This window comes from Carassius auratus, linkage group LG45M, assembly GCF_003368295.1.
Source record: "Carassius auratus strain Wakin linkage group LG45M, ASM336829v1, whole genome shotgun sequence".
Lineage (NCBI taxonomy): Eukaryota > Metazoa > Chordata > Actinopteri > Cypriniformes > Cyprinidae > Carassius > Carassius auratus.
Genome location: NC_039299.1, coordinates 1,341,725 through 1,360,229, shown reverse-complemented (window position 1 = coordinate 1,360,229; position 18,505 = coordinate 1,341,725). Strand labels below are relative to the sequence as shown.

Sequence of the window (18,505 nt, the reverse complement as noted above, 5' to 3'; positions counted from 1 at the left end):
AGCAAGGATGTGTTAAATTGATAAGTGATAGTAAAGTATATATTATTAGTAAAATATATTATTAGAATATATATTATTAGAATTTTTTTTAATTTAACCTTTTCTTCATCAAATATATTAGACAGCAGAACTGTTTCCAACACTCAAAATAAATCAGAATATTAGAATGATTTCTAAATGATCATGTGATCGACTGATGTTACATGTGACACTGAAGCTGGAGGAATGATGCTGAAAATTCAGCTGCGCATCACAGGAATAAATTATTTTTTTAAGTATATTCAAATAGAAAACTATTATTTTAAGTTGTAATAATATACCACAATATTACTGTTTTTTCTGTATTTTTGATCAAATAAATGCAGGCTTGATGAGCAGAAGAAACGTCTTCCAAAAACATTAAATATAGTAATGTTTCCAAACTTTTGGTGTGTATATATATTCACACCAAAAGGTTCGGGGAAGAGTAAACAAAAAAAAAATCTGGATGGTTATTCTATAAACACTGTCAAAAAGTCACCTGGATACTATTACATTGATAAAGTACCAAGAATATCATGGAACATGTTCTAAAAAAAAATAACGCCACACTTTTAGATACAGTTGCAATAAATAGCAATCAAGTAGAATCTAACACTTATATAATATATTACTAATCTTAGCATTAACATTTTCATGTTTTAAATATTTAATAATCAGCATTCCTACAACTTCAGACTGTTAAACATCTGACTGTAATTCACATTCAGCACATAAACGCAGAATTCTCACATTTTATATATATATATATATAAAATTTTTTTTAAATATTGTTATTATTTTTAATGCCTGGGTCCCAGGCGGATAATGCATAAAAAAAAAAATCTTAATTAAATTCATGACTGTTTAAAAGTTTAAGAAACCTATTAACAAAACAACATTGAAACAACATAAATATTACTCTGAAAAGTTTTCAAACAAAATAAATATCTATTAAAAAAAGAAAAGAAAAAGATATGCCTATTTTTAATGTCTTTAATGTTCTCTTATGAAAAACTATGCTACTTTTTATATAAATGTTTATGTATGTCTTCCAGGTAAACTGACCAAAATGCATTATTACAGAGTTTTTAAAGTCACCAAAATATGTTAAAGTGGTTATTTTTGGATACTTGAAGACAGCCACATCCATACACAAAAAAAAAAACATTTATCCTTTCAATTATTTTATTAGAAGTCTTCATGCTTGGAAAATATTTTTAGAACTAAAAGGTAAAACAAAGACCCGTGTCTTCATTTAAAAAAAACTAATTTCGAAGTAAAAACAACCTTCCACAGTGTTTGAAGATAATTTACTGGCTTTTTATTTAACATGATTAGTCAATAATTAGATTAGTTTTTATTGCATAAAGGACAAACATTGTTAATGTCAGCATATTTGGAGTGCTGATAGGAAAGACAGGCGTGTAAAATCTTACCTTCTTTATGAAAAAATTAGTCTTTGTTATCTTTAATAATAATTATACAAATAATATATGATGTTAAAAACAGTAAAATAAGTTCACATCTTCAAATTCCTTACTAATAACTGGATGGAAATAAAGCATTAATGATCAGTTTTGAAGTTTAAAAATAAATAATGTGAGGTCAGGCTTGGATTAGATTGTTTTAGGCATGAAATAACTCAAATATAAAAATATTAAATATAAAATCTTGGCAACACTTTAGAATAAGGTTCCATTAGTTAATATTAGTTAACTACTTTAGTTAACATGAACTAAGCAAGAACAATCCTTCTACAGCATTTATTAATCTTAGTTAATGCTAATTGGGCGGAGCTGGCTGTCGCCATCTTGGCCGCGCCTCACTCCCGAATAATTAAAAATGGGCAAAAAGGCGGGATCTTGTTGCTGAAGCCACTCCCACCTAGTTTGACGGCGGTGACAGCAGCGGCAATCCACCTGTCACTCAAGTAGCCACGCCCTTAATTATGCAGAACTTTAAGGATTAGTATAATTTAAACAGATGAGTTACGAAAAATAATAATAATAATAATAATCACCCCACTCACAGTTGTCATGAAGAGCAAAATTAGCTATATAGACCAAGATAATTTTTTGTACAAGGCTGTAAATGTTTTTTTCTGCTATAAAGTTGGGCATTTCAACATTTTGAAGCCAGCCTCTAGCGGCCAGTCAATGAATTGCAGTTTTAGTCACTTCCATGATAGTCTCAGCCTCGTCACACTCACGCTCAAACTGTTATTGGTTGTTTGACATGTCAGTCAAACGGCCTCATGGGCGGGGCTTAGCCTACGAAAGCTGCAATAGATTCCAGACCTTCAGAAAAGAAGGCTACGCAAAACCACTTCTGTGTTGGTTTCACGAGAAAGAGCGGAAGGTTGCCGCTTGATAAAAACCACATCCACAAGAGCCATGAATCTTATGAGGTCTTCCTTTATTTGAGCATTAAAACCGTAAGAAAAAATATCAGACACTGTGTTAGAAAGAAATTCACAGAGTTTTTCAGACTAGTACAAAGGTAAAGTCAAGGCACTGAATCTTTAAGAAAAAAACTACAATTCAACCGTTTTAGTGTAAAAACAAAATAGGAACGTGAAATCTTTACCCAAGATCTAGTGTAATAAAGAAATTTCATTACTGTTTATTAAAAATTTAAAGCAGATTAACACCCAGAAAGTGAATAAGCAAACAAAATCAAAAGTGTTATGTTCTGTATTAATACATTCAACACAGATTTAAGAAACGTTAGTTCTTCTTACGTTTTCCAAACAAGGTGGTAAAAAATACAAATGCTGATTCGTTAAGAACACCATCCACATTTCCAATAATAAATGATTTTCTTGTAATATTATCTTAAAATACTTTGATGGATAATTCTGCCCTACAAAGCAAAAAGACAGTAACTGCATTTTTGGTCCAAAATTAGTTATTGTCATTTTCATGACATTCAAGGCATCCTTTGTTATGTGACAAAACATCTGAAATCTGTGTCGTTTTGGAGAAAAATGGTAGATGTTTGTACAGTAACTACTTAGGCTGGATGACAGGACAACTTTTAAGTCATTTTTCTCACTTCTGCACTCTGCGTAGTTACTGCCTTTTTGCTTTGTAGGGCAGAATTGTGTTATAGAGCATTGCACAGTACAAAATGATTGTTTAGGACAGTGATCTGGAGCTGAAAGAGGTTCTGCTGTAGCTGAAGCTGCTGTATCTGGAAGACGAAGAGGGGGATAAAGTGTAATCTACGCTGCCCCTACGGGATCCACTTCGAGAGCCGCTCCGAGAACCTGAAGCAGATCCTGGATTCGAGAGGTTGTAGGGGCTGCTGATGCCACGTGATGAAACCGTGGCGGCCGGAAGCATGCGGACCCCCGTGTTCTCCTCGGTCATGCAACCTTCCAGAGCCTCCTTGTAGGATATCCTCAGCTTGGTCTTGGGGCAGGTGAGGGTCTTGGGGTGGTGGCGTGTATCCTGGAGCCTCTGAGCCGCTCTCATATCCAGCCAGCCGAGCTGCAAAGATTCCTCGAGCGAACGTCTGCAACTATGTTCTGGGTCAAACAGCCCGCCGGTTAAATACTGGAATTCGAGGAACCGCTGGCCGGCTTCGTACGGCAGCCATTTTTCTTTGACGGCCTCGGCGGCTGACATCATACGCTTGGTTTTGAAATCTTCAAAACCAATGTACGCTTTCTGGGCAGGTTTTATCCTGTTAGCCATTTCGTCATCAAGGACACCAAGTCGCGTTGCTTCCTGAACAGACACACGGCGACCGTTTTCAGGGTTCACAATCCCTCCGGTGCAAGCCTGAGCCTCCAGGAGACGTTGCGCTGTGATGGAATCAATGATTCCTCTCTTCAGAGCCTCACATATGCTGATCTTCTCCATCTTCTCTGTGTCAAAAACTGCTCCAACTGGATTCTGCTCCTCGATTATTTCCACTAACGGGGTCAGTTTGACTGACATGCTGGAAACATGCTTGGCGGTGTTTGTTGAGGTTGGATCTTGAATGGATTGGTGAGTGGAGATGCTCTCGGTTTTAACCGTTTCGGTTTTAATAATCTGGCTTTTCAGTGCCGTTTGGGATGTGAAAGTTGATGAGGCGGCAGAGGAGCTGAGGGGGCTGCTGAGCATCTTCGTCTTGTTGGTGATCATATCTGCAAGTTCTGTAAGGGTGAGATTTCCTGAACGATACTTATCAAAGACACTTTGGTCAATAACTCCCTTAGTAAGCAGTTCTTTCAAATCATATTGAATCCCTGTTTGCATGTCCATTATAGCTGTACTGGTCGAGCCATCTGGGGCAGTGATTACCGTTTCTTCCCACTCGCACTCTTGCTGAGACAATTCCAGGAAGGTTTCGTAGTCTATGAGTTTCTTTTCGTAGGCTTCACGCACAGTCATCTCTTTATTACTTTCAGGATCAACAATCAGTACTCGTCGCTTCCTTGTGGAGTTCTTCTGCTGCATCTTTTTCTTATCGTAAAGAGGCAGAAGCACTAGCCCCGTCTTCTTATCTGGAATACAACGGCTCTTCAGCTCCAAGTACGTCAAATTGTCTTCTGTGTTTGGGTCGAAGAAACCCTTTGTGTCATCTCCTTCATCTTTCAGAATCTGGTTCATCTCTTCATCAAAGTAGCTCCTTTGGTACGCCACATCGACATCAATTCGGTGACTGTTTTTAGGGTCAATGATGCCACCACTTGCAATCTGAGCCTCCAGCAGGCGAATGCCATGACCTTTCTCTATGATACCACGCTCAATGGCTTCAAATAGGGAGATCATCTTGTTGGTGCCTGGGTCTTTGTACCCAGTTACTGCTCTCTCTGCAGACAGAAGCTTGTCTTTAAACTCCACTCCCACCAGTCCATTCTTACAAGCCTCCTCGACTGTGTAGTATTCATTGCTGATTGGATCAATAATGAATCCCGAGGCAGCCTGGGCCTCCAGAAGCTCCAAGGTAGTGCCTTGTCGCAGAAGCCCTTGCTTCATGGCCTGGTAGATGGGCAATGTGCAGTCGTTGGCCTCGTCATAAATCCCAGCAATGCAGGTTGACCCTCGGAGATAAGCCCGAAGCCTGTGTTCAATATCACGGCTGGTAATCTTGCCCTCTCTCAAATTATCTACATCCGAAGGTTGCAGCAATTTTGCATCCACCAGATCCGTCACGTTAACTTCGTGCCGCAGCCCCGGTACAGTTATGGGTTTCTCTGGAGCCGGAAGCAGGAGCAAGCTAGTGCTGAGATCAGCCTTGCATCGCTTCTTGATTGTAACATAGCTGGCATGCAGGCCATCGTCAGGATCAATATAGCAGTTTGGTTTCGCATTTAGAGCTTGATAGAGATCCTCATCAACAAGGTCACGGTCCATAGCGGTATCTTTAGAAACATAGACGCTAAGGACGGGATCAATGATGCCTCCGGCCGCCTCTTGTGCCTGCAGGAGACGCAGAGCTGTTTCTCGGTTAACTATTCCTTTCTTCATGGCTTGGCAAACTGGCAAGAGTTTCATAGTTTTGGGATCCCTGAACCCAACACAGGCGGCCTCTGCAATCAACAGTTGTTTCTTGTCAGCTTCATCCACAAGCCCATTCAGACAAGCCTCCTCAACCGTCATCCTCACATTAGCTCTGGGGTCTATGATGTACCCTGTGGCAGCCTGAGCCTCCAGTAACATGTTTCCACTCTCGTCCGAAATCAACTTTTGTTTTTTGGCCTCGGTGAAGGTCATTTTGCCTTTAGGTCCTGCTGCCAGCCCCGAAATGGCTCCAGTGCCTTTAAGATTGAGCCTGATATCAACAGATACATCCTCGACAGTTCGCTGGCCTTTCATCAACTGCTCAAATGTAACCTTGTCAATCACACCACAGTCATGCAGCTGCTGAGCCGTTACGTTCTTGCGGACACCTTCGAAGACCAGTGAGGAGGGATCCGTTAGGTCTGTCTGAGTGTATTTGGTAGCACCATCTGGCTTCCGCTGCAGTCTTAAAACCTCCTTCTCCTGCGAGTCTCGTTCTGCCTGCATCTCTGCTCTCTCTCGTTCCGATTTCTGCAAGAGCAGCCTGTAGCGTTCATCGGTTTCACTCAGTTGCATCCTCAGCCTCTCCATCTCAGACTTGACAGAATTAAATTGGCTCTCCAGACCAGAGCGCTCTGAGTTGTGCTTTCGAATTTGCTCCTCGTGAGTTGCACATTTGGTCTTCCACTGGGTAAAATCCTTTTTGATCTTCTCATTGTCCTCCTGCAGTTGTGATTTGAATCGCAGTTCTGATTCCAGTGAGAGTTTGATACGGGTTAGTTCGTCTTCCAGGTTTTTTAAGCGGATAATTTCCTGTTCCATTGCAGCCAATTTCTTAATTTGGTCATCCCGCTCTTGCTGCAGGCTGCTGAACTCATGTTGGGATTTTTGGATCACAGAGGAAGTCTGCAACAAAAGGCAAAAAGAGAAAATTATTGGTGTCATTTAAAACATACTTTACAGTATTTAAGATGATAATTCTGTGTATGAATTTCCAGATAGGACATTGATTTGTTATTGAAATGACAATGATTTATCATTCATTGACTATCACAAAACAAAACCAATTGGTTTTCAAGCTAACGACATGTCTTAGCTTCTAAAGCAGATGTAGCCAACCCTGGTCCTGGAAGATCCATCCCAGCTCCAACACACTTTCTTGTTATCCTGAACACTTTGATTAGCTAGTATGGGGGTGTTTGATTAGGGTTGGAGCTCAAATCTGCACCATGGTAGCCCACCAGGAGCAGGGTTTGCTATGCGTTTTCTAAAAATCACAGAGGGCGCCACGAACAATAGAGGGTACATTGATATGCCTTGAATGTGGTTTATCATGTATGCAATGGATGCTGTTATGCAAAACAAGCATGCAGCATGGATGCATGCCAAGGACAAACCACACAGGCATGTATTAAGATGCAAAGTGCAGGGTGTGGTGCAGGAAATAAGTAGAACGTGCACATTAAGAAATGTAAAAATATGACAGATTGCTTTAGGGACATATTTGCATGTCAAGACAGTGACAATTTACAGCATGAAGCGTGAGAGAGCGATGCATGCCGCTAACTAAATCTACGCATCTTAACGACTGAACTAGAGATCTCTAGTTTCTAGTTATCCTAGTACCTCTCTGGCTTGTTTTTGCACATTTTCTATCTCCACTTGCAGTTTCTCTCTCTCTCGCGAGAGCTGTCGCATAAGCCTGTCATGCTCTGCACCGGCACGCTGACTGGACTCGAGCTGCTTCTGCAAAGCTGCGATTTGCTCAGTCGTTTCCCGATCTCGAAGCTTCTTGTTTTTGAGCAGATCATCATATTCTAGACGCAAAGAGTGTAACTCCTCCTCCAGGCGGTGGCGATCTTTGGAAAGGGTTTCGTTGAGCGTTTGCAGACGCTCAGTTTCAGCAGTTCCTATGTTTAATGCACAAGTCTTCTCCTCCATGGTGCGTTGAAGAGCCTCATAGCGCTGGTTGGCGTCTTGGACGCGCCCCTGCTCCTGTGTCAGCTGTAGTTTCAAAGTGTTCATCTCGGCTTTCAAGGCAGCGAGGCTCTGAGAAGATGCTTTGTGCTCCTTTAAGGCACGGTCTAGAGCCTCCTTCAGCTGCTTGCATTCTTCATCCGCATGTTTGGCTTCAAGATTCGTTTCTTCCTGGCTCTTGCGCAGCTTGGTGATCGTCGTGGCGTACTCCCTCATGGTCTGGCTACTCTTTTCAAGTTGTGCCTCTGTTCTCCTGCGCTTGCTGGCCTCCTCTTCCACCACTTGCTGCTGCTTCTCCAAATCACTTTCCAGCTGCTTCAGCTCCTGCTGGAGCTCTTGAATGCGGTTTTGGAGGTGCGCGATAGTCTGTTCAGACCGGCCCTTCTCAAGACCATAGGCCTCCAGCTCCACCCGGATGAGGCTCAACTCCTGGTGGGAAGAGCGCAGTTTCACCAACTCCACATTACAGTTTTCATTCTTCGTTTTGAGGTCGGCCAACTCCTCCTCCAGTCGCCTGGTCTCAGCCTCGAAAGATCTTTTCAGACGTTGCTCCTCTTCTAGAGAGCGTGAGAGACGGTTGATCTCACTACTCTTTTCTTGCAGTGCCCGACTGGAGCTCTCCTGTACCTCTCTTGTTTTGTTGTCTGCTTCACGCTTCTGGCTAAGCAACAACTGGACTTGAGATTCAAGCTCATGCCTCTTTTGGCCTTCCTCTGTACTTACAGCTCTAAGTCTCTGGACCTCCTCTTCTAGGTGCTTGCTCTGAACCTCCTTCTGGCTGAGGGAGATATGAAGTCCTTGCATCTGCTCCTTTAACTCCCTAGATTCTCCCTCTAATCTTTCAATCTCCAGACGCATGGAAGCAGCCTCACTTTCTTTCTGCTGCGAAAGCTTCTGCATGCTGGTCTGAGTAACGAGGATTTGAGATTCGTAGGTCTGTTTCACCTCTCGTATCTCTGTGTTGTGCTCCTGCCTTACCTTTGCCAGCTCTGCCTGCGCCTCCTTGACGCGCCGAGCCTCGTCTTCCAACTCCCTTCGTAGACGATCCAGCTCTTGAGTCCTGTCAGACACCGTCTTTTCCAGCTCCATCTTGGCCCAGCTGGCCTGCTCCAGTTCCTTGATTTTCTTGCGCATGGTTTCATCGTGTTCTTCCTGCAAAAACATGTAGCGCTCTTCCACAATTTTTTTCTTCCTCTCCATATCGTCCAACTGGAGTTTGAGGCGACGTACTTCATCCGTTAGCTCTTGAAGGCGATTGGTTGAAGAGTCCAGGCTGTCCTGTGTAGCCATGCACTTCAAAGTCTCGGTCCTCTTCACTTCTTCCAGAGATAGCAGGTGTGTCTGCGATTCATTCAGCTCTTGCTGATATTTCAGAAGAGCCTGCTGCAAAGATGCATTCGTTGAAGTGTGATCCTTAATGGCATCTCTCAGCTGCTCAAGTTCCTCCTCGAGAAGCTCAATCCTGGTATTCCGCATCTGCAAAAACAAATTTTAAAATTCATTTAAATTGCCATTTGGCATTTGTAAAAAAAATACTCAATTTGGCCAAAAACTTGAGATATACATTTATATGATCAGAGTTGGGTAGATTACTTACAAATTGTAGTCCATTACTGTTTCCAAATGATAGACAAAAACTGTAGTGACTGACATAATCCATTACATTTGACATTTTAAATAATATATTCAGACTATTTTTTGATGACTTGTGAAGTCGATTTTGATTGGATCGTACCATATTGATATAAAAATACAAAGAATATATATAAAAGAAAACAGATTCCATTCGTTCTTATTAACAACATAAAGTGCATTAAACATTATGTAAAAGTTTCTTAAACTGGTGTTCATGAAGGAAATTCAGGCGGTTTGTGAGTTTAATGAAAAGCTAATTAAATATTTAAAATATAAAATTAAAATTATAAATTTTATTTAAAACTGTAATAAATTTTTTAAAATAACAACAATCAAAATAAAATGCTTACTAAAAAGTATTTATTTGTATGTAATTGAAGTATTTAATTATGTAATCCATAAAAAAGTAACTGTAATTTGATTACAAGTATTTAAAAATGTAATGTATTTAATATCTATCTATCTATCTATCTATCTATCTATATATATATATATATATATATATTTTAAATAAAAAATTATAAAAAAAATTTTACTGTAAAAAAAGTTTTGAGGAGAAAAAATTGTCACTGTAAAAAGATATTAATGCAGTCTTAATTTTGTAATTTAATCAAAACCACAGTGTGTGTATATACCTTCAGTTCTTCCATGTTCTTCTGGGAAGCCATAAGAAGTTTGTAGTAATCGTTTGAACGGGTGAGCAATTCGAAATAGTGCGCATTCAGAGATGAGACCTGGGGGACAAAGATAAGCACAAAAAATATAACGTTATAATCAAGCAACATTGCAAGAACAGAGGTGCTGGGAAAGCGTGTGTTTGTAGGCGTACCTCTTCTGAAATGCTGGAAGATGGTGACTGAAGCACAGTCCTTCTGATGGGGATGTTGAGCAAAGTTTCCAGTCCAGCGCTGTAAGTTGCAAACTCAAGCTCATAGTTCTACAGAGACACAGCTCACATTATTAATAAATGCCGTCAGATCAGAAATTAGATCTAATGAGGTTGCAAGCTACAGCAGTCGCATAAAACAATGACTGAATATGTATTTGGTTTTTCACATGGCCACATGTTAATATTTATAATATCTTCGTGTCTTATAATCGCATTTAGCAGATCAGAGCTGGGTAATCATGTCGTTTATTATTATTATTATTATTATTTGGTCAACAACCTGTGAGTAGCCCACAAAGCATATTACAATTCAAAATCACAGCAAAAAAACAACAACAACAAACTTTTGTAATAGATATCTTAACACTTTACAATAAGTTCCCTTTAGCTGGCATGCATTACATAAGAATGAGCAATACATTTATTACAGTATTTAATCATCTTTGTTAACGTCAGTGATATTGTTTGTTGTTGATATCTGTTTCCATTTTCATTTTAGGATTTTTGTTGAGTTTTTGTCAATTTTATTAGCCTTTATGTACATATAGTCTTATACATTTTTATTTCAGTTTTACATATTTTAGTGCATCATGTTAATCAATTTAAATGAAAAATGCTGCAACCTGCTTAAGAAAAAAAAATTATATATTGATTTTTTTTTTTCAGGTAGCATTTATTTTATTTCAAGTAACCAAAATGTTTTTTAATGGTTTTAATTTTAGTTTCAGTTTTAGTTAAATATAACAATCCTGGTTAGTTCATGTTAGGGCGATTAAATAGTATTAATAAAGTTAAGAGGCTAAATATTAACATGATCTAAAATTAGTATTTGAACAAATGAAACCTTATTGTAAAGTGTTGTTAATATGGAGTGCCACAAGGATCCGTCCTAGGTCTCCTTCTATTTTCAATATACATGTAACCCCTTGGTAATATTATTAGAAAATACGGAATTAGCTTCCACTGTTATTGTTGCTAAGTCATGTCAGAGACAAAAACTACACAAATTATTATCATTTGATGTTTTAACTACTATACAAATCATCATTGTTTGGGTAACTGTAGGTTGAATACCTTGATGGCGTTTATGCAGGTTTCTCCATCTTTCTGCACTGTCTCCAGCAGCTCTCTCTTCGCCTTTATATCAGAGTTTAACGCCTGCACACATTAGAAAACAGCATTATAAAAATCTACTCAAACTTTAGTGATGGTTTTAGTGCCTCTCAAATGCACACTTTCCAGACTCACTTTCTGTTGGTTGAGCAGCTGTGTGTAAACTGTGAAGTCCTCCGTCTTGACGTGATGCTGAGCATCGATCTGTCGCTGGGTTTGGTCGATCCAGCCGCTGAGACGAGAGCTAGACTCCATGTATCGCTGTAGATTCGGCAGGTAAGCGTCCAGATCCTCCAGCCTGAGCAGACAGCCTCATTAGTGCACACGTTCAGGTGATACACTAGATAGATGTTATGTTCGGGATGGAGGATCTGACCTGTTGTTGATCTGTATCTGGGTGCGTTTCCAGCGGTCTGACAGCTGGTTGAAGTGCTCGGCGTACTGAGAGAGGTTGATGATGCACTTGTAACGGCCCTGATCCGTCTGGTCGTTGTACTGCTGGACTTTATTGAAATTGGCCACCAGCGAATTAAGCAAATCCTGCTTCTGCTCCAAATCAGTGCGCATACTCTGGGTTTAGAGGAACAGCACTTGTTAGGTCATGCACACAAAGGACTCTTTTCTTTTTCTTTTAAATAGCAATTTTATATATACATTTAATATATTTAAAAAAAATAATTCTCAGAATAATATCTCATTTTAAGTAATAAAAAAATTATTATATTATTAAAAAACTTTTAGAATTTTTGGCCTAGATTTCCAGAAATATCTAAAACATATTAAATAGATTTGAAAAGCAAAAATTGCATATATTTATAATATATTATATATTTATTACAAGATTACTTGTTCTGTTTTTCTTGATGAAAAAAATTATTATAATAATGAAAATATTTTAATAAATATAATAAAAAATATTAAAATAATTATATAATAAATAATTTAAATAATTAAAAAATATATATTATTAGAATATGTTGCCATGTTTTCAAGGATTTTCCCTAAAAACAATATAAATGTACCTGATAAATGTTCCTTAATATTCTGTTTTTTTTTTCTTCTTCTTTTTTTTTAATAACATAAATGTACTCGAGAAGCAAAATATAATTTAATAAATTATTATCTCTTTTGTAGAGTTAAAAACACTTGAGGACTGCAGGCAAATGACTGTTTTTCTTGATTTATTCGAGAAGCAAAATATATAATTTAATCATTTTAAATATATAAAATAAAATAAAAAATATATAAAATAAAAAAATAATTCTACAATAAATAATTGAAATAATTGAAAAAATATGTTATCAGAATTTGTTGCCTTGTTTTCGAGAAATATCCTAAAAACAACATAAGCATGATTTTTTCCTTTAAGGGAAAATATCCTGAGTTTAATTTAAGATATTTGCTTTTATTAAAGAGTTTATTAAAGTTATTAAAGAGTTTATTTTTATTAAAATAAATATTATTATCAGTATTTTTTGCCTTGTGTTCCATGAACATCATTAAACCAGCATAAATATAACTAAAAAGAAAAATTCCATTAGGTATTAGATTTTATTAGTGAACTGCATTTACAGTAAGGGCTGTATGCTAATAACATGTTCTGGTTTTCTTGATTTAAACACACACACACACACATAAATACATATATATGAATGCATAAAGTCTGGTAATGATCACCTGAAGCACTTTCTGGTATTTGTGCACCTCGTCTGGATCGAGCGACGCCGTGTCTTTCTCTATCAGTCGAGCTTCATAAACCTTCACCACATCTTCAGCTTTCAGCAGATCTTTCAGCAGAGACTTCAGTAAATTCAGCCTGAAACACAGAAATTTTTATAATATATATAATAAAAATGTATATTACATAATAGATTATAATTTATAATATATTATGATAATATACTAATAATATAGTTAAATAAATAATAATTATAATATATATATATATATTCAATTAACTTGTAATTATAATTATATAATAATATCGAAATGTAATTATACTAAAATATATATATTTTAAATATATAAAATAAAATGAAAAATATAAAATAAAATAATTCTATAATAAATAATTTAAATAATTTAAATATATATATTATTAGAAATTGTTGCCATGTTTTTGAGGAATTTCCCTAAAAACAATATAAATGTAGCTGAGAAATGTTCCTTAATATTCTGTTTTTTTCTTCTTCTTTTTTTTTTTTATAACATAAATGTACTCGAGAAGCAAAATATAATTTAATAAATTATAAGCTTTTATTGTAGAGTTAACAACACTTAAGGACTGCAGGCAAATGACTTGTTCAGTTTTTCTTGATTTAAAATAAAAATAATAATAATAATAATAATAATTTAATCATTTTAAATATATAAAATAAAATAAAACACATATAAATCAATTATATATAATATATATATTCAAAAAGAAAAGTTATTTTAAATTGCATTTCTAATATTCTAATATATAATCATATTCTATTGTAATATATATATATATATATATTCAGATACAAAGTTATTTGAAACTAATATATAATAACAAATATAACAAAAGTTTAAATAGAAAACTATTTTTAAATGTTTAATAATTATAATACATGAAAATACATATTCAAATAAATTATTTCAACTTAAATTTTAATAAACATTAAAATTGAAAGCTTATTTGAAATTGTCATAATATTATAATATATTCTTTGAGATTGTATTATCAAAACATTCCACAATATGACTGTATTTCTGATCAAATAAACTTCTAAGACTTCTTCATTAAACCCGACCACAAACTTGTTAGTTTCGTGTCCTTCTTGTGAGCTCCATCTGTTGTGTGTGGTGTACCTGTGCGGGTGTGCGGCGGTGTGGCTCTCCATCTGTTGTGTGTGGTGTACCTGTGCGGGTGTGCAGTGATGTAGTTCTCCATCTGTTGTGTGTGGTGTACCTGTGCGGGTGTGCGGCGGTGTGGCTCTACAGCTGTTGTGTGTGGTGTACCTGTGCGTGTGTGCGGTGGTGTGGCTCTACAGCTGTTGTGTGTGGTGTACCTGTGCGGGTGTGCGGTGGTGTAGCTCTCCAGCTGTTGTGTGTGGTGTACCTGTGCGGGTGTGCAGTGGTGTAGTTCTCCATCTGTTGTGTGTGGTGTACCTGTGCGGGTGTGCGGCGGTGTGGCTCTACAGCTGTTGTGTGTGGTGTACCTGTGCGTGTGTGCGGTGGTGTGGCTCTACAGCTGTTGTGTGTGGTGTACCTGTGCGGGTGTGCGGTGGTGTAGCTCTCCAGCTGTTGTGTGTGGTGTTCCTGTGCGGGTGTGCAGTGGTGTAGTTCTCCATCTGTTGTGTGTGGTGTACCTGTGCAGGTGTGCGGTGGTGTGGCTCTCCATCTGTTGTGTGTGGTGTACCTGTGCAGGTGTGCGGTGGTGTGGCTCTACAGCTGTTGTGTGTGGTGTACCTGTGCGGGTGTGCGGTGGTGTGGCTCTCCATCTGTTGTGTGTGGTGTACCTGTGCGGGTGTGCGGCGGTGTGGCTCTACAGCTGTTGTGTGTGGTGTACCTGTGCAGGTGTGCGGTGGTGTGGCTCTACAGCTGTTGTGTGTGGTGTACCTGTGCGGGTGTGCGGTGGTGTGGCTCTACAGCTGTTGTGTGTGGTGTACCTGTGCGGGTGTGCGGTGGTGTGGCTCTCCATCTGTTGTGTGTGGTGTACCTGTGCAGGTGTGCGGTGGTGTGGCTCTACAGCTGTTGTGTGTGGTGTACCTGTGCGGGTGTGCGGTGGTGTGGCTCTCCATCTGTTGTGTGTGGTGTACCTGTGCAGGTGTGCGGTGGTGTGGCTCTACAGCTGTTGTGTGTGGTGTACCTGTGCGTGTGTGTCGTGGTGTAGCTCTCCATCTGTTGTGTGTGGTGTACCTGTGCGGGTGTGTCGTGGTGTAGCTCTCCATCTGTTGTGTGTGGTGTACCTGTGCGGGTGTGCGGTGGTGTAGCTCTCCATCTGTTGTGTGTGGTGTACCTGTGCGGGTGTGCGGTGGTGTGGCTCTCCATCTGTTGTGTGTGGTGTACCTGTGCGGGTGTGCGGTGGTGTGGCTCTCCATCTGTTGTGTGTGGTGTACCTGTGCGGGTGTGCGGTGGTGTGGCTCTCCATCTGTTGTGTGTGGTGTACCTGTGCAGGTGTGCGGTGGTGTGGCTCTCCATCTGTTGTGTGTGGTGTACCTGTGCGGGTGTGCGGTGGTGTAGCTCTCCATCTGTTGTGTGTGGTGTACCTGTGCGGGTGTGCGGTGGTGTGGCTCTCCATCTGTTGTGTGTGGTGTACCTGTGCAGGTGTGCGGTGGTGTGGCTCTCCATCTGTTGTGTGTGGTGTACCTGTGCGGGTGTGCGGTGGTGTGGCTCTCCATCTGTTGTGTGTGGTGTACCTGTGCGGGTGTGCAGTGGTGTAGTTCTCCATCTGTTGTGTGTGGTGTACCTGTGCGGGTGTGCGGTGGTGTGGCTCTCCATCTGTTGTGTGTGGTGTACCTGTGCGGGTGTGCGGCGGTGTAGCTCTCCATCTGTTGTGTGTGGTGTTCCTGTGCGGGTGTGGGTGTAGCTCTCCATCTGTTGTGTGTGGTGTTCCTGTGCGGGTGTGCGGTGGTGTGGTTCTCCATCTGTTGTGTGTGTGGTGTACCTGTGCAGGTGTGTCGTGGTGTAGCTCTCCAGCTGATCTAGTCTCTGGTTAATGAGCTCCAGCTGTGCGTGCAGGTATCTGGCTTTATCACTGTCCGATGCGTCTTTGAGCTCGGTCTGCACGCTGTTTCTCAGGCTCAGGAACTCTGTCTTCAGCATCTGCACGTCCCTCTGAAAGACCTGCACACAGACGCTCGGTGAGAAACCGTGGCTCTCGGAGACGAGACTCTGAGCTGAGGGCGTGAGGTGCGCTGGTCACCTGTGTGCTGGCGATGGGCCGCTCGCACTCCTCCGGCGCGTCCTGTCTTAACGGGATGTACAGGAACGTGACGAGGGACGAGTCTGCGGCGTCCAGCTTGAATCGGAGAGCACTGAGCTCGTTCAGTAGTCTGACACTCACCGCCGCCGCGAATTCAGAGCCCTCTCCTCGAGCCGCTGACACACACACAACACATTCACCACGTTGAACAGCACATTCTCGTTATTTCTGACTTGTTTTACATTACTAATTACATTCATACATTCATCAATTACAACATTCTTTAAAATATCTTTTTATGTTCAATAGAAGAAAGAAACTTGATTTTGTAAACTTTATTTTTGGCTGTGAACAAATGATTTCTGATTGTCTTGAAGTAAAAAAATAATAATAATAATAAAATAATAATATTTTTATAAATGCATTTAAATAATTTTACAAATTGTATTAATTTGTATTAAATATTTAATACTTAAACAAATAAAACGTGATTTTTCAAGTGTGTGGCAATTTGCTAAAATGTTGTAGATGTTATGTTATTTATTTAACTAAATATGGCTATTAGAATAATTGGATTGCATTCATAAAATTTGTATTTTTTTATGTAGGTAACATACGGTACATACACACACACATACATATATATATACATACATATATATATATATATATATATATATATATATATATATATATATATATATATAATTTATAATAATATTTAGATTTTTCTGAATTGTTATTTATTATTCATATTATTAATTATATTATTATATGTAAATATTATATATTATTTTTGCCTTTTTACCAAAAATGTATTTGATAAGCAAAATTGCATATTAATATTGGCTTTAAGCGGGAAACAATCTTTTTATAAAGTTTTTTCTTTATTGCATAGATCTCACAATTTTTTTCCAACAAGAAAATTTTTATTTTTTTTCATAAACTTTGGAATGTTAGTGCATCATGGTTTCCGCAAAAATAATATTTATATGATCTAATAATTAAAAAAGAATATATTATATAATATAAGTATTAAATAATATTTCTATAAAATATTACATAAAAATATTTTGATAAAATAAATGCTGCCTTGATAAGAAAAAAAATCCATAATTATTAATTTAACCAGTAATATATATATATATATATTTAATTATTTATGCTTAAAACAACAATAACAAAAAAAATCAACTATTGGTTGGATAAGAAAAATAAATGTAATTCGAGATATATTTTGTTAAAACAAGTCTTAATATGTAACTTGAACACTATAGCAACAAATGTGTCTTCTTTTAACTATAATTAGAAATTAAGAAGATATAAATTTCCATTATTAATATCTTAATATTATTTAAAAAACCACACATTTACTTAAAAACAAACATGACTATTATTAAGCTTGTGTTTATGCTTACAACTTAATTCAAAGATGATTTTTCGGACCCACTCACAAACATTTTTGTCTTGCTTTAAGCACGAACACCCTTCATTTTTCAGAAAACAGGATTTTCGAATTGAATGCATGTTTTCTCTATGTGACGCAGACTGACCGTACGCAGGCAGATCCACCACCAGCTTGTTGTAGTGCTGCTGGGCTCCTGTGAACTGGCTCTCCATCTGTTTCTGGTCTTCGGCCGCGAACAGCTCTGAACCCTGCGAGTGCTTCTTGAACTCCTGGAAGTGCATCTCTAAACTTCTCATGATGCTGTTGTACTCCTCCGGACTCATTTTGGAAAGCTGCACACAAACAAAGACAAAACGCCTGTCAGTTTTAATGCAGTGCAAGCGAACGGCATTTGTTTTGCTAAATGAACAAATACACTAATGCACATTCTGTGTGCAGCGAGAGTAACGTGTCTAACATGCCTAGAATTAATTATATGTAGATGGTTTTTATTATTAAACATGAAAAATAAAATGCATTATGATTTCCACACAAATATGAACTTTTTACACTTTTCAGCATTGATTATAAAAATAAAAATAAAATCCTGAGCATCAAATCATTATATTTTCATGATTTCTGAAGATCATGTGACACTGAAGACCGGAGGAATGATGCTGAAAATACAGCGGAGCATCACAGAAATAAATTACAGTTTAACAGATATTCACATAGAAACCATTTATTGTACATTATAATAATATTTCACAATTTTTTTAAATGTTTTTTTATTTTATTTACCATGTTGATGGTGAGTGAATTGATGCGGTTGATGTCCAGCAGACAGTACTGCCACGAGATCATGCTCTTGACGTTGATGTACATCTGATTCCAGACGGTTAGAATAGCCTCATAATACTGAGAGTTTCTGCCAACAAACACAAACACAGTTAAATGGTAAAAAAGGAACTAAATCATTTCCAACACGTGCAAAAAAAAAGTACAAAAAAGTAGATAATAATAGTTTGTGTGGAGCAGCGTTTATGTGTAACCCACACATACAGCGCAGATTAAACCCGAAGAGCATGTGTTTA

At 38.2% G+C, this 18,505-nt stretch overlaps 2 protein-coding genes across 5 annotated transcripts in view; one reads left to right on the top strand and one right to left on the bottom strand.

Annotated features, from left to right (window-relative positions):
- LOC113068554 (gephyrin-like) overlaps positions 1 to 18,505 on the top strand; it is a 1,122,288-nt gene that overhangs the window by 496,654 nt on the left and 607,129 nt on the right. The window lies entirely within an intron of this gene.
- Positions 2,416 to 18,505, bottom strand: part of LOC113068547 (desmoplakin-like) — a 30,596-nt gene continuing 14,506 nt past the window's right edge. Inside the window, exons 13-24 of one of the 2 annotated variants that reach the window (XM_026241283.1) lie at positions 18,213 to 18,339; positions 17,578 to 17,764; positions 16,025 to 16,200; positions 15,767 to 15,945; positions 12,808 to 12,946; positions 11,507 to 11,700; positions 11,266 to 11,428; positions 11,092 to 11,175; positions 9,958 to 10,065; positions 9,764 to 9,862; positions 7,143 to 8,969; positions 2,416 to 6,422 (exon numbers count right to left, since the gene is read on the bottom strand). In XM_026241283.1, the coding sequence (XP_026097068.1) occupies positions 3,159 to 6,422; positions 7,143 to 8,969; positions 9,764 to 9,862; positions 9,958 to 10,065; positions 11,092 to 11,175; positions 11,266 to 11,428; positions 11,507 to 11,700; positions 12,808 to 12,946; positions 15,767 to 15,945; positions 16,025 to 16,200; positions 17,578 to 17,764; positions 18,213 to 18,339 (6,547 nt within the window). In that variant the 3' untranslated portion in view covers positions 2,416 to 3,158. The remainder of the gene's footprint in view (positions 6,423 to 7,142; positions 8,970 to 9,763; positions 9,863 to 9,957; positions 10,066 to 11,091; positions 11,176 to 11,265; positions 11,429 to 11,506; positions 11,701 to 12,807; positions 12,947 to 15,766; positions 15,946 to 16,024; positions 16,201 to 17,577; positions 17,765 to 18,212; positions 18,340 to 18,505) is intronic. The other variant, XM_026241284.1, reaches the window with a different exon arrangement.